Source organism: Zootoca vivipara, chromosome 17, assembly GCF_963506605.1.
Source record: "Zootoca vivipara chromosome 17, rZooViv1.1, whole genome shotgun sequence".
In the NCBI taxonomy this organism is placed as follows: domain Eukaryota; kingdom Metazoa; phylum Chordata; class Lepidosauria; order Squamata; family Lacertidae; genus Zootoca; species Zootoca vivipara.
The window spans coordinates 13,237,440-13,252,625 of NC_083292.1; the positions used below are offsets into that span (position 1 = coordinate 13,237,440).

The 15,186-nt window shown below is 45.6% G+C and overlaps 1 protein-coding gene across 2 annotated transcripts in view; it reads right to left on the reverse strand.

Annotated features, from left to right (window-relative positions):
- PPM1F (protein phosphatase, Mg2+/Mn2+ dependent 1F) overlaps positions 1-15,186 on the reverse strand; it is a 41,270-nt gene that overhangs the window by 13,220 nt on the left and 12,864 nt on the right. For both annotated transcript variants that reach the window (XM_035098330.2, XM_060269787.1), the window contains exons 3-5: positions 6,342-6,544; positions 4,895-5,083; positions 1,418-1,561 (exon numbers count right to left, since the gene is read on the reverse strand). In XM_035098330.2, coding sequence (XP_034954221.2) covers positions 1,418-1,561; positions 4,895-5,083; positions 6,342-6,544 — 536 coding nt within the window. The remainder of the gene's footprint in view (positions 1-1,417; positions 1,562-4,894; positions 5,084-6,341; positions 6,545-15,186) is intronic.

The following is a 15,186-nucleotide window of genomic DNA, read 5'->3' on the forward strand; positions in this document are numbered from 1 at the left end:
ATGCGCAGAAGCAATCTGTGCAGTGCGTGCGTGCGCAGAAGCACTCTATTGATGCTTCGCGCACGTGCAGAAGTGTGCCTTCGGCGAGCGACGAACTCGGGGAGCGACTGGCTCCCCGGAACGGATCGTCATTGTAAACCGAGGTACCACTGTATAACAATAACCCAGGCTGCTTAATTCTGCATCAAGCTGAGGTTTCCGAACAGTCTTCATGGGCAGCCCCACATATAACATGTTGCAGTAATCTAACTTAGAAGTTACCACAGCATAGATGACATAAGTTAGACTATCCCTATCCAGATACGGTTGCAACTGGGTCACCAACCAAAGCTAATGGAAGGCACTCTGTGCCACATGACCCTCAAGCAACAGCAATGGATCCAGAAGTAACCCCAGGTTGCAGATCTACTTTTCCAGAGGGAGTGTAACCCCAACAAGAGCATGCAACCTTCCATCCATCCAGTCTAGGGAACCGCCCACTAACAGTACCTTAAGTCTTACCTGGAATGAGCTTCAGTTTATTGGCTGTTATCCAATTCATTATTATTAATCTCACTATTATTAATCTCTTTATTTTGGCATGGTCCCTTTTATCTTACAAAATAACTGGTATGTTTGGATTTAGAGGAAATAATATTAATAATAATAATAATAATAATAATAATAATAATACTTATATCCCGCCTATCTGGCCGGGCCTCCCCAGCTCCCAACAGAATATTATACCCCGCCCATCTGGCTGGTTTTCCCCAGCCACTCTGGGCTGCTTCCAACCAAATATTAAAAACAGTACAGCATCAAACATTAAAAACTTCCCTAAACAGAGCTGCCTTCAGATGTCTTCTAAAAGTCAGATGGTTGCTTATTTCCTTGACATCTGATGGGAGGGCGTTCCACAGGGCGGGTGCATAGCTGCCAAGTTATCCCTTTTTTAAAGGGATTTTCCCTTATGCTGAATAGGCTTCCTCGCGAGAAAAGGGAAAACTTGGCAGCTATGGGCGGGTGTCACTACCGAGAAGGCCCTCTGCCTGGTTCCCTGTAGCCTCACTTCTCGCAGTGAAATAAAAAAATTCCTTCAGTAGCACCTTAAAGACCAACTAAGTTTTTATTTTGGTATGAGCTTTCGTGTGCATGCACACTTCTTCAGATACAGTGAAATGGAAGTTTCCAGGAAGTTCTCGCAGTGAGGAAACCAACAGGAGGCCCTAGGAGCTGGACCTCAGTGTCCGGGCAGAACGATGGGGGTGGAGACGCTCCTTCAGGTATACTGGGCCGAGGCCGTTTAGGACTTTAAAGGTCGGCACCAACACTTTGAATTGTGTTCGGAAACTTATTGGGAGCCAATGTAGGTCTTTCAGGACCAGTGTTAAGAGGCCAAGAGCTTTGTGGGGGAAACCCAAAGAATTGCAGTAGTTACCTCTCTCTCTGGCTTGTGAGGTTCCATCAGGGTTATAGCTTTCCCTTGCTGGACCAGCATTACCTGTGAGTCGCCAAGCCAAGCTATATGTAACTTGCTCCCAACAATCAAGGCAGCCACACCTGTGCTACCGTTGCGCAGCTTCTGTAGAGTTTGGAGAGAGAGAGAGAGAGAGAGAGAGGGAGGGAGGGAGGGAGAGAGGGAGAGAAGGGGGGAGGGAATGTTATAAAGAGCCTTTAAAGGATGAAACGTAACTGTGTGGGGAGAATTGGTGCTCATTATTTAACCATGCATCAAAGATCATAGGAACTCTGTTAGCGATGTAAAAAGCATTACAGTGAATTCACACTAGCCTTTTGTTGCTATTGTTGTGATGACTTCTATCCGGTTGTTCAAAACATGTCAAGAAATAAAAGGCAACTTAGTTATTGTGTGCCTGGATGACATCTTCTCCCAGCAGCTTCATGTAGATGGTAACAAGCATGGCGGACGGGGGGAAGAACAGAACTCTGAGACATGCTATAGGCCGATAAATGTTTCGCTACCATCTTCTGAGATTGGTTACCCAAGAAGGAATGCAGCCACTGTTAACGCTGATCCTCAGTCCCAACCCAAACAACCAATCCAGAAGCACAGCATGGTCAACGAAATCAAAAGCTGTCAAGAGATCCAGAAAGACCCCAACATCCATCAACGTTGGCCTAAATTAAACCTTTCACCTCCTCTCATTTGTGGACGCCCACTCCTTCCCCAGTGTAAGGCACTAATCAGGGCAACCAAGGCCGTTTTTGCCCCAATTTTGAGCCTAAACCCAGACTGGAAAGGATCCAAATTATCTGTATTATCCAACACCAGGGGTCCCCAAACTTACCCGGCTTCGGTCCGGTGCCCGCAGCGCCAATCGCGCAGCAGGCCGGAGGGCGGGGGAGCACACAGGAGCATGCGCCCATACGTGTGCACACATGCTATTTTCGTCGCACTTCCAGGCTGGAGGAGCGCCAGAAATAGCTTGTGCCCATGCACATGGGCCTCCTCCGCCCCGGAAGTGCGCCAGAAATGACGCTTGTGCATGTGCACAAGCTATTTCTGGTGCTCCTCCGACCCGGAAGTGGGCAGCTGCACCATGCTGCTAAGAGCGGGCGGCGGCAGCGGGTGGAGGTTGTCGCGGGCCGGATAAAAGAGGCCTTCGGGCCGTATCCGGCCCACGGGCCGTAGTCTGGAAACCCCTGTCCAACACCACTCATGTATTCAAAAACTATTGCAACAGAAGATGCTCCTAAAGATCTTGGTTTGTTTCTATTAAATACAGTGCTGGCAGTAATACCCTTTTCGATAAGTGCTTTCAAACATCTATTACAATCAACCATCGCAGTGGTCGACGTGAGAAGGTACAATCGGATAGAGAGATAGCTTGCATTAACATAAATTATAAGCATTAAATATTAAAACAAACAAACAAACAAGAGGTTTGCAGTGTATTCTCAGAACAATGTTGTGAGCTGTATTCATCAAGTGGGGGCTGGGGTGGTGATGGCCCACTCAGGAATATACCAAGCCCCTCTCTCTGAACGATCAGGTTTAATTTAAAAAGCAAAGTCTGTCGCACTTTTCAGATGGCACAAAGTGTGCTGGCTCACTATGTAGTAAAGCTGTTCCTGTTTTCCCGAGTTCTGATCAAGGAGGGTAAAGGCAGAATTCCCAGAGTGGTTAAGCAATCGAGCCCTCTTCCAGGGAACACTTGGAATTGTAGCTCTGTAAGGCAAAGAAAGGCCTCCGAACAACTCTCAGCACCTACAGTTCCCAGATTCTTTGGGGGATGCCATGACTGCTTAAAGTGGCATGACACTGCTTTAAATGGATAGTACAGATGGGGAGAGACAGAACTGTCGTCACAGACAGAGAGAGGGAATTCTAGCCACATGGGGGCAGTAGAGGAGAATGGTTGCAGTAATTAATGAGAAGAGATTTTTGGTGGCTGAGCCTGGTATAGTTAGATGAGTGAAGATCAGGGGCAGGGATATAAACACACACACACACACACCGTGTTGTTTCCAGTGTTTTAACTTTGTAGATCTGTTTTGTGAGAACCACCCAGGGCACAATAGATGCATGTCAAAATAAACAAATAAAATATATTGGAAGGAAAGCTACTATTCTGCCTAGTAAGGTAAAAGGTAAAGGACCCCTGGACGGTTAAGTCCAGTCAAAGGTGACTATGGGGTTGCAGCGCTCATCTCCCTTTCAGGCCGAGGGAGCTGGCATTTGTCCGCAGGCAGCTTTCTGGGTCATGTGGCCAGCAGGACTAAACCGCTTCTGGCGCAACGGAACACCATGACGGAAACCAGAGTGCATGGAAACGCCATTTAACTTCCCGCCACAGCAGCATCTATTTATCTACTTGCACTGGTGTGCTTTTGAACTGCTAGGTTGGCAGGAGCTGGGACAGAGCAACCGGAGCTCACCCTGTTGCACGGATTCGAACCGCCGACCTTCCAATCAGCAAGCCCAAGAGGATTAGTGGTTTAGACCACAGTGCCACCTGCTCCCTAGCGCTAACTGCCAGTCTGGCCTCAGGAAAGTTCTGGGCATTTTGTGGTTAAATGATGGTGCTTACGGATTGTCCCTTTATGTGCATAGGGAGTGTCAAATGGTAGTTGATTAACCTACGTGAATGTCCACCTTGTTTCTAAACAGCTCAATTAGAGGTCTGGATTACGCTTCAACGTTCTAAAAAGTGCTCTATTTAGTTGCAAACCAATGTAGTTTTGATTTTTAAAGTAAACAGCTTGCATACATGCTTGTTCAGAAAATATACAAATTGCATAGCAGGAAAACAGGTTTTTAAAAGCACTTTCCCCTTGCTATTTAAATCACTTTGATTTGCAACCAGTCCATTTCAGTATTGCCGTATTTTGGAATGGCTGGCCCACCAAATCACCTTGTAATCTACATTACTATGCTTTACAAGTTTCCTTACTTACTCTCTCTCATACTTTGCTACCATTCAAACAAGAGAAACCACCCTGCCTATAGCTTAGGTTCCCAATTTACCTGAATTAGAAAGAAGGAATTGGGTACAGCAGCCTAGTCCCAGATGCTGCTTCTCCTATTTCTTGGCATATGCACTGCAGCCCATCATTCCCCGGATCCTTACATGAGTGTCAGTGAACAGAAAGTAACCTGGATGAACCTACTGGGCTTAAAAAAAAACCATGGCTACCCCTCTGGAAAGACCCCAACATCCATCAACGTTGGCCTAAATTAAACCTTTCACCTCCTCTGATTTGTGGGCAGTGATTCTTAGGCAAAAGTCTATTAAGTGAACCAATAAATTATTTACCCGGGATTCTCTGCAACGCTACAGAAAAGCCAATTACCAGGGGAGAACACATTTCTCAGCACTCAGCTTCCCCGCACCCACTCTTCCGGCGAGCTAACAATCTACAATTACTGCGGTACTTGCCTCTCCCCACTCACCTCCCTCCTGGCTTTAGCAAGGAACATTTCGTCTGTTTTCTGGAAAGATTCCCTCAAGGCCTCCACCGGGTTTTTCAGAATGTCTTTGTGATGCGCCACATTTACGTGCAAGTGAGCAGCTGCATAGTTAGCCGCATCTATTCCTCCATGACCATCAAAGACGGCAAAGTACGCTCGGTCCACATCATCCTTTCGGAGGCAAGGACATGTAAAGAGAAGGCAAAGATCATTTTCTAACCACACGTGAATTCTTCTGTGAGTGTATCAGAATGGCCCTACTGGGCTGCAGAATTTTTTTTAGTGATAATTTCATTGCTATATCTCCCCCCCCCACCATAAACTTCTTTGTGGTTTTTCTACACTCAAGCGGCATATAAAATTTTAATGAAATAAATAAATAAAAAGTAGAAAAATAACCAATACGGAGACCTAGAAGCCAAAGCATAAACAGTAACAAGACCCAGGATAAATAATCCAATACAACAGGTGTGCTACTTTGCTGTGCAACAGGTTGCTCAAATCTATTGTGAAATGAAATCAACAGCGACCTGCTTTTGCATATTCTTATGTAGCAACCTTCTGCTGGTGCAAAACATTTGGCCAGTAGAAGAGGTATACCACTAAATGACGTTCATTGAGCTGCACTACATTGGTTACGACCCACTGTCTTGCACAGGACATGTACCTAGAGCTGCCTTTTCATCTCTAAAGCAATTTTCCTGAACCCCACTCCCCAAATCACAATAGTTAGAACTAGTCCTTGCCCCGGGGGGGGGGGGGAGCAGGGATTTTCAAGACTCAGATTAATAGATTTATTACGTCAGAGGATTAACTTAGCAAATAGTTAAAGATTGGTGTGCTCAACCAATGCCTATTCTATAACAGATTGCTCAAAGAACAAGGCTCCCTTCAGATGTCTTCTAAAAGTCAGATAGTTATTCCCTTGACATCTGATGGGAGGGCGTTCCACAGGGCCCTCGGAGCTGGATCTCAGTGATGGGGGTGGAGACGCTCCTGCAGGTTATGGTGTTGTGGGGGCACCGCCCTCTTTCACAGAATCTATAGAATTGGTAGTTTTGGAAGGTACCCCAACGGTCATTGATCCAACCCCCGTGAAATGCAGGATGATAGCTGGCCATCTAACTCCTGCTTCAAAACCTCCAAGGAAGGAGAGCCTACCACCTTTCGTGGAATAGGTTTCACAAACAGAGAAGTAAACAGTGGTTGAAACGGAAGCCACAGTGGAAGGCTGCTTTTTCCAACAGACTGATCTGGAGCATTATGATGGAAGTTTAGATGGTAACATGTATTAGTTCACTTATTTCAAAATGTGTCGTGCCAGCCCTGCTGTATCCCTTTGCCCCTAGCTCATTCCTGCCGAGTGGCTCTCTCTGGACTTCTGTCCTGACGCCACCAGTGTTCTCTCACCTGAGCCCTAGAAACTTACCGTCAAGCCAAACAGCTGATTAAATTCTGGGAGGGAAACATGCCTGTCCTCCATTTTCCGGCGGGTATTACGGGTTGCATGGATGGAAATTTGGAGGTAGCGATGAAGCGGCTTCGGTGGTGGCGGCGGCTGCTTCTGCCATTTGCAGCAAACGTCCCAGAGTTTGTTAAAGAAGCAGCGCTGCAAAGGGCCTCCATCCAGCACTGCCATGAAATAATAATAATAATAATAATAATAATAATAATAATAATAATAATTTTTTATTTGTACCCCGCCCATCTGGCTGAGTCTCCCCAGCCACTCTGGGCGGCTCCCAATCGAGTGTTAAAGCAATACAGCATTAAATATTAAAAACTTCCCTAAACAGGGCTGCCTTCAGGTGTCTTTTAAAAATAGGATAGCTGCTTATTTCCTTGACATCTGATAGAAGGGTGTTCCACAGGGTGGGTGCCACTACCAAGAAGGCCCTCTGTCTGGTTCCCTATAACCTCACTTCTCACAAGAAGGCCCTCGGCACTGGATCTCAAAGAGATTTCATCTTTGGGGGCTTACATTGCATCCTTTGGCTTTCTCCTTCAACCTGCCACTGATTGAGGTTTTTCTCATCTGTTTACTTACCGTATATTCCGGCGTATAAGACGGCTGGGCGTATAAGATGACCCCTAACCTTTCCAGTTAAAATATAGAGTTTGGGATATAGTTGCTGTATAAGAAATACGACCCAGCATATAAGACGACCCCCAACTTTTGAGAAGATTTTCCCTGGGCTAAAAAGTAGTCTTATACGCAGGAATATACAGTACCTAAGACACTGCACGATTTTAATAAAACAACAGCAATGGTGTTTAAGGCTTCTCTTCTAATTAAGGACTGATTATGGTTGTGTTGCTCAGCACAGGAGACAGGGAAGGCTCCTCCTGTTTTGCTACTTGAGACAGAATGGAAATTGTCGCCTTCTGCCCCCACTCCACGGGCATTCCACAAAGCATTGTCGCTTGCCTTCTCTGCCCTAGGGTCATTCTGGTGGCGGTGGCGGAAACTGTGAGGTATGTGGAGCTCTTGCACTTCTGCCGCCTGAGGTGGGCGTTTCATCCCGACTATTCACAAAAAAATTACGATACGATTGCGTGATACGAAAGTTGTGCTTCTTGCTGTTAATTTCCCCAAGATGCTGGTTGTTTAGAATAGGGCGAGGGGTATACCACAGTATCAGAGGGAGAAAACCGACAACTGAGTTCCCTCTGCAGGACGAGACCAGCTGCCATTGGCCTCCTCCACTCCTGCACCTGCCTCCTTAAAAGTAAACATTTCACTGGACATAACTTCGTTATGTATTAATATGAACGTGCTGGTGCCAGAAATTGTTTATTTTGCTTTTCCCTTCCCATTCATTCTGCCTTATTGTATCCTGTCTCAGATCACAGGCAGAGAAAGTGTGGCCATCCACATGTTGCTGGGCTGCAACTCCTCCTCATCCCTTACCAATATTGACAATGCTGGCTGGGACTAATGAGAGCATTAGTCCAATAACACCAGGAGGGCCACAGGTTCTCGGCCTGTGATCCAAGCACTTTTTGGCTTACCACATTCAATAAGAAACCATTAACCGCTCCCCACCTCCAACCAGTGTGCACCAATTTGTCGTTTGTTTGTTTAAAAAAATAATAATGTGCATTTTTGTTTTCAGATGCTGAGCACACTTATGATAACACTGAAGCACTGGAACACTCCATAAATGCTTTTCAAAAGAAGAACTTGGAAAAATGTCAGAAAGCTATGCTGCCCCCTAAAGGAACTCCTCAGCATTTCACGAACTTTTTAAGGTATGCCCCCCCCCTCTCTCTGGTGCTTGATCCTATGTCTCCATTATGAAAGGAAAAGGTATTGCATGAGTGCCAGCTAATCCTAGTGCCAACTACTGTTTTGTTTTGTTTCCCCTGCTCCCTGAAAGGCAGGGCCGGCCCACCCATGAGGCAAGGTGAGGTGACGGCCTCTGGCGGCAGGATATGCAGGGGCAACAGCAGATCCTGCTGTAGATGTTTATTCCCTTTCCTCCTGATGCAGATCTTCACTCATCCCTTCTTTCCTGGCAGGGAGGGGCTTGCCTCAGGTGCCAAAAATGTCTTGGGCCAGCCCTGCTACCTGACAACCCAGCCTTCCTAGAAGCAGCTTGAAACCTGCCTAGCACCTTGCTAGCAGAGCCTTGTCCAATGGTCTGCAACCACATCCCGCATTCCACCTGAAGTCTGACTAAACAAAAAACGACAGGGCTTCAGCGTCTGCCAACATTACTCCTCCCTGCCAGCTTTGCTTGACATCTGATGGATTTTTTTTTTTTACTTACGGACTGATATGGTTACTTTTGATTTTGAATAGCAATGCCAATAATAATAATTATAATTATAATTATAATAATAATAATCTTTATTTACAAAAGTACAGATAGAGCACGCAACATGATGATAAAGATAAACGCACGCAGGCAGTCCCTAGTACGGATGCTGGGATCTGTCAATTTTAGTTCTCGTAGTTTCTCATTTCTCTGAAATTCAGTTCTCAACATTTCTGCAGCAATTTGCATTTTTTTTTAAAAAAATATTTTAAAACATGAAAATTCTTCAGCACTGTAGTGCAAACTTCTCCTAAGAAACGTATTTTTGTATGCAGTTTTGACCACATTTTTGCAAACAATTTGTCCTACTGTAATGCATTATGGCGTGCTATTTTCGTTAATCTATTCATTTTTATGTGCATTTCCACCTGATATATTCATTTGTATGGCCACTTTCCCCTAATATATGCATTTTTGTAAACACCGTTCTGTTGGAGGACTGCACTGCAAAATTAAGGCAGGTGTGGATGTTGAAGGATGGGTGTTTTTTTGGTCCTCAATATTGTTTCAAGAATTGCAAATTTGATAGATTTGTCTTTGAGTCACGTTTCTGTCCCACAGCATCCCGAAATCTAAACAGCTTGTACAGCAATTGCGACCCAGACTAGATGGAAGAATACTTTGCATAACAATGTGGCTAACAACTGTATCCAATGGTAAGGTAAAGGGGCCCCTGACCATCAGGTCCAGTCGTGTCCGACTCTGGGGTTGCGGCACTCATCTCGCTCTATAGGCCGAGGGAGCTGGCGTTTGTCCGCAGACAGCTTCCGGGTCATGTGGCCAGCTTGACAAAGCTGCTTCTGGCGAACCAGAGCAGCGCACGGAAACGCCGTTTACCTTCCCGCCGGAGCGGTCCCTATTTATCTACTTGCACTTTGATGTGCTTTCGAACTGCTAGGTGGGCAGGAGCTGGGACCAAGCAATGGGAGCTCATCCCGTTGCAGGGATTCGAACCGCCGACCTTCTGATCAGCAAGCCCTAGACTCTGTGGATTAACCCACAGCGCCACCTGGGTCCAGGCATAAACCACCAATAGCCAAGTTATTTCAGGTATTTCTCACAGGTTTTAATAGAAGAGAACAAAACTGTGCTTAACTTGGAGGGACTGGATTTCCATTTTACTGCATGTCACTTCGGGTGTCTTGCAGAAGTGACAGGCGGGCTTTATTAAAGTGAATTCTATTTATTACACGTTTCCTGCTGTAAAACAAATTTTGCTTCTGGAAAGGTTATTATGCGGCATAGCAAATCTGTCTCCTTTTCTGTTTAGTTATAGTGCCGTAGATCTAAGTGAGAACTACTGCTTTGTTGCACCGACTCCTAAACCAAGAGGGACTATTTCGAAGATTTATACATTAAGGCTGCCATTTTACGCACATTTACGTGAGAACAAGCCATATTGAGTTCAGCGCGGTTTACTTTGGAGAATAAATTTGCTTAGTTTGCACTATGTTAACTGTAAAGCAGGAAACATAGCAATGCCCACCTTAAATAATAAGCACATATTTAGGGATGGTAACGGGTGCTGCATTTAATGTGGTTCAGTCCTTGTGCAGGGACCATACCAATTCAGCTTCCTGCAGGAAACATTTGTGTGAAATTGAAAACCATGGACCCACAGGTCAACAAGGCGGCTTGAAAACTAGTATTTTCTTTGACAAAGCTTTAATTTTCACTGGCGGCACAAAGAAATATCTCACCACATGTAACTAAGCTGGTACATTGGAGTCTTGGTGGACCACAAACTTGACATGAGTCAGCAGTGTGATGCAGCAGCTAAAAAAGCCAATGCAATTCTGGGCTGCATCAATAGGAGTATAGCATCTAGATCAGGCATCCCCAAACTTCGGCCCTCCAGATGTTTTGGACTACAATTCCCATCATCCCTGACCACTGGTCCTGTTAGCTAGGGATCATGGGAGTTGTAGGCCAAAACATCTGGAGGGCCGCAGTTTGGGGATGCCTGATCTAGATGCTATACTCCTATTGATGCAGCCCAGAATTGCATCAATAGGAAATGCAGCCCAGAATTGCATTTTCAAGGGAAATAATAGTACCACTGTATTCTGCTCTGGTCAGACCTCACCTGGAGTACTGTGTCCAGTTCTGGGCACCACAGTTCAAGAAGGATACTGACAAGCTGGAACGTGTCCAGAGGAGGGCAACCAAAATGGTCAAAGGCCTGGAAATGATGCCTTATGAGGAACGGCTTAGGGAGCTGGGTATGTTTAGCCTGGAGAAGAGAAGGTTAAGGGGTGATATGATAGCCATGTTCAAATATATAAAAGGATGTCAGATAGAGGAGGGTGAAAGGTTGTTTTCTGCTGCTCCAGAGAAGCGGACACAGAGCAATGGATTCAAACTACAAGAAAGAAGATTCCACCTAAACATTAGGAAGAACTTCCTGACAGTAAGAGCTGTTCGGCAGTGGAATTTGCTACCAAGGAGTGTGGCGGAGTCTCCTTCTTTGGAGGTCTTTAAGCAGAGGCTTGACAGCCATCTGTCAGGAATGCTTTGATGGTGTTTCCTGCTCAGCAGGGGGTTGGACTGGATGGCCCTTGTGGTCTCTTCCAACTCTATGATTCTATCATTGGTAGGATAAGAAAAGGTACAGGGAAAATCCCTTTCTTGCTATGATATGCCATAATCTATTGATCCAACCCAAACCCCTGGTTGCCATAGCTTAGCAGGAAAGCATCTTCTATGCATGCATAAAGTCCCAGATTCAACCCCTGCCATGTCCAGAAAGAACGGGGAAATACCCTCAGTTGGAAAGGCATGAGACTCTTAATCTCAGAGTTGTGGGCTCGAGCCCCATGTCGTGCAAAAGATTCTTGCACTGCAGGGGGTAGGACCAAATGACCCTCATGGTCCCTTCAAACTCTACATTTCTATGATTCTACCCCTTTTTGAAATCCTGGAGAGATGCTATCAGCTGGTGTCAACAATACTGAACCAGATGGACCAATGGTCTGAAGCAGGCATAGGCAACCTTTGGCTCTCCAGATGTTTTGGACTACAATTCCCATCATCCCTGACCACTGGTCCTGTTAGCTAGGGATCATGGGAGTTGTATGCTATAACATCTGGAGGGCCGAAGGTTGCCTATGCCTGGTCTGAAGCAATAGGCAGCCTCCCATGTTCTAGGCCGATTGGTAAATATGCCCTGTTGGGCGACAGGCTTTGGAGGCATGGAGTTGAGAACTATTTCCAACTTTCTCTCCATGTGATCTTATCACTTGCTCGAGGATCCCCAACAGCTGTTTGCCAAATGTAAACAAGCTTCTCTTGATGTGACACCTTCCTTTATCTTTATGGCTCATTCAGCCCCCCTCCCCTTTTTTAAAAAAAAATTAGGGTTTTTAAACCAACTTCTGCTGGTAACTCATTCTATATGGAACATTACTGGGAGGAACCTTATTTTTTGCCAGTAATCAAGTTATTTCTGAATTTCAGGGGAAAGGATGGTTACATCCAACCTGACCATGGCTACCAGCTAAATATTGGCTGCTTACAAATTACTACGAGACACTGAGCCAGGCTTTGTGGCGCTGGGAGCTTGTTCCTGCCTTCTGATTTGCTGATTCTACTATGCCGGTTAAGTACTTGAAATATACTTGGAGTCGAGAGTGAATTTCATGCTCTTTATTCAGCTCGTAGTCATCAAGGAGAAGAGAAGAAGAATCCCTCTTTCCCCAAAACCATCTGCTTATATACATTATTTACACAATGGGCCTTGCGTGATTGGCTACTTCAGGGCTACACCTGTGGGCCAATCAGGTTGTGGATTGACTTCTGCCTGCGGCCTGATTGGCTGCTCCTACAGGCCAATCAGGTTGCAGATTCACTTCTGCCAGACGCCTGATTGGCTGCTCCTGCAGGCCAATTAGGTTGCGGATTCACTTCCACCTGGAGTTGGATTGGGTAGCTCCTGCGGACCAATCAGACTGCTGATTCTGAATCCTATTGTTCTAGGATTCAGCTCAGTACATAACAGTACCAATGGAGGATGTGCACTTTGTTGTTGTTTTTTAAATAAGAATCCCTGCCCAGGAAGTAAGCAAAAAGCACACAGTCAGGCAACTGTAAAATCTCAGCAGTTTTTTCTAGTTTTGTGCAAATCTGAAGGATATAAACAAATACAAGGCTACACTCTTCCATTCAGGAATTTTTCAGAAAAAGAGCAAGGCCAGAAAAGAAATGAAAGCACTGAGGGAGCTGTGGTCATGGAAGGGAAGCAGCAGAAAGCGATGCTTGATCCACTCACACCAAAACACCAAACTGTCTGTACCCAAGACAGGGGCGTCTTACCCATAGAGGCTAGTGGCACGGGGCCCCAGGGCACCAAGTTCTGGAGGGTGCCAGGGAAGAGGTGGAGGCTGGACGCAGTGACTCCCGCCATCAGCTTGCCGCCGCGCCCGGAGCCTCCATCTGCTGTGGCCGCGGCGGCACAAAGTGTCCAGCTGAGCCGGGAGGCGCCGCGTCCAGCCTCCGCCTCTTCCTCGCCGGAGGAGCCGCCCTCCAGCCGCTGCCCGCCTCTTCCAGCCCCGTCGGCAGCACCGTCCTCCCTAAAAAAACTCTGGGAAGGGGAGGCGCACCAGAGGGAGCTTTGCACCACGGCGTCGGATATGCTTAAGACGGCCCTGACCCCAGAACAGAGTGGTTTGCAGCTTCCCCCCCCCCAAGTTATTGCATTATCCTCAATTGACTGGTGTTGCTTGAGGGTAACATCATGTGGATGATGCAAATTAAAGGGTTAGCAAAACGCTGCCATCACACAGTAAACTCTGGGGTGGACAAGCCTGATGATGTTGTAGTTACTTGTTTTTTCCAAGTTGTAAGCTGTCTTCAGCATTGTTGGAACTATGAATAGGTGGCATATAAATAAAATTATGTCTGCCTGCCTGTCTGCATAATAGCAGAATTAAGTATTAATTGTAAGCTGGTCCTACAGACAGATGCTTCAAAGCTCAGCTCTGGAAGCTCACTGTGCGCAGCTGCACAGAAAGTCTAAGGTTCCTAATTCTTGCCTCAGTAGTTCCAGACACTAACCCAGGCAAAGGGTTAGTACAGGAGAGTACAGGAGAGGGAGAGAGTTATTGATTTGTTTTGGTTTAATCATGTATTTTGTATTCTCATTTTGTTATTTTTCTGTTGTGAACTGACCTGGGATCTTTGGATGAAGGGCAGTATACAAATTTAATAAATAACAATAGTATTAATAATTCTGTGGCTTGATACTAAACCCTTAGCTTAGGTAACTCTCTTAAATGTACAGGACCCTCTTATGGAGGGTCTAGGGTGGTATAGGGTTTTTTTATGACACCCTGATATATATTGTTCAATTAGTAAACTAAGAGCGTTATGCAAAATGCAATGTATGTCATTTATATTTAATTTATTGGGTCTGAAATTGTCATGCTTTCTTATATAAACCTCTTGTATGAATACTTTTATTCCTGACGAAACATGGCTCCCACGGTGGCTACTTAATAGCCTATTGTTGTTCCGAGGTTGTCTAAGTATTTTGCCTACTTTTAAGATTTGTTCTTAGGATATGCCCTGTTTAATACAATACAAAGGAAAACAGGGGATAACTATTTGTACACGTCTAGAGAAGTTTTTTTGGGTTTTTTTAAAACTCCTGACAGTTTCTAGATCTGTAGGCATAGACTTTTTGTGAGCACTAAAATAAAAAACCTGTGGCATTTTGACAGGGAAAAGTCCAGTGGCGTTTTGCAAACACACACACACACACACCAGTCTTTTTCAGGAACAGATTGTTGCCCAATACAGTAATCATGGATTTTAATACTTTAAAAAGGTAAAGGTAAAGGGACCCCTGACCATTAGGTCCAGTCGTGACTGACTCTGAGGTTGCGTGCTCATCTCGCATTATTGGCCGAGGGAGCCGGCGTATAGCTTCCAGGTCATGTGGCCAGCATGACAAAGCCGCTTCTGGCAAACCAGAGCAGCACACGGAAACGCCGTTTACCTTCCCACTGTAGCGGTTCCTATTTATCTACTTGCATTTTGACGTGCTTTCAAACTTTAGGGAGCTGCTAAAAGTCACGGTAAATAAGTTGCTCTCTATGTTGTTAAATTACATGCAGTTTTCATAATCCCCAACAGATGGAGCCAACTTATTACAGTACTTCACTTTGATTCAGAGGAAACAGTGACCCAACAAATTGCTTGAGGAGAGGAACTGAGTTGTACCTAGGATTTGGCAAGATCATTGCATTATATACTACTATTAGATCCCATCCTTCTCCAAGAAGCTCAGGGTGGAGTGCTTGCCCCCCCCCTTATTATTTTATCCTCACAACAGGCCAGTGATGTAGGCTAGTTTGAGAGATGGGGAGTCACCCCAGGGGCGTACCCAGGATCAAAACTTGGGGGAAAGGGGAAGAGAGAGGGAAGGAAGGAGGGAGGGAGGGAAGAGAGAGAAGG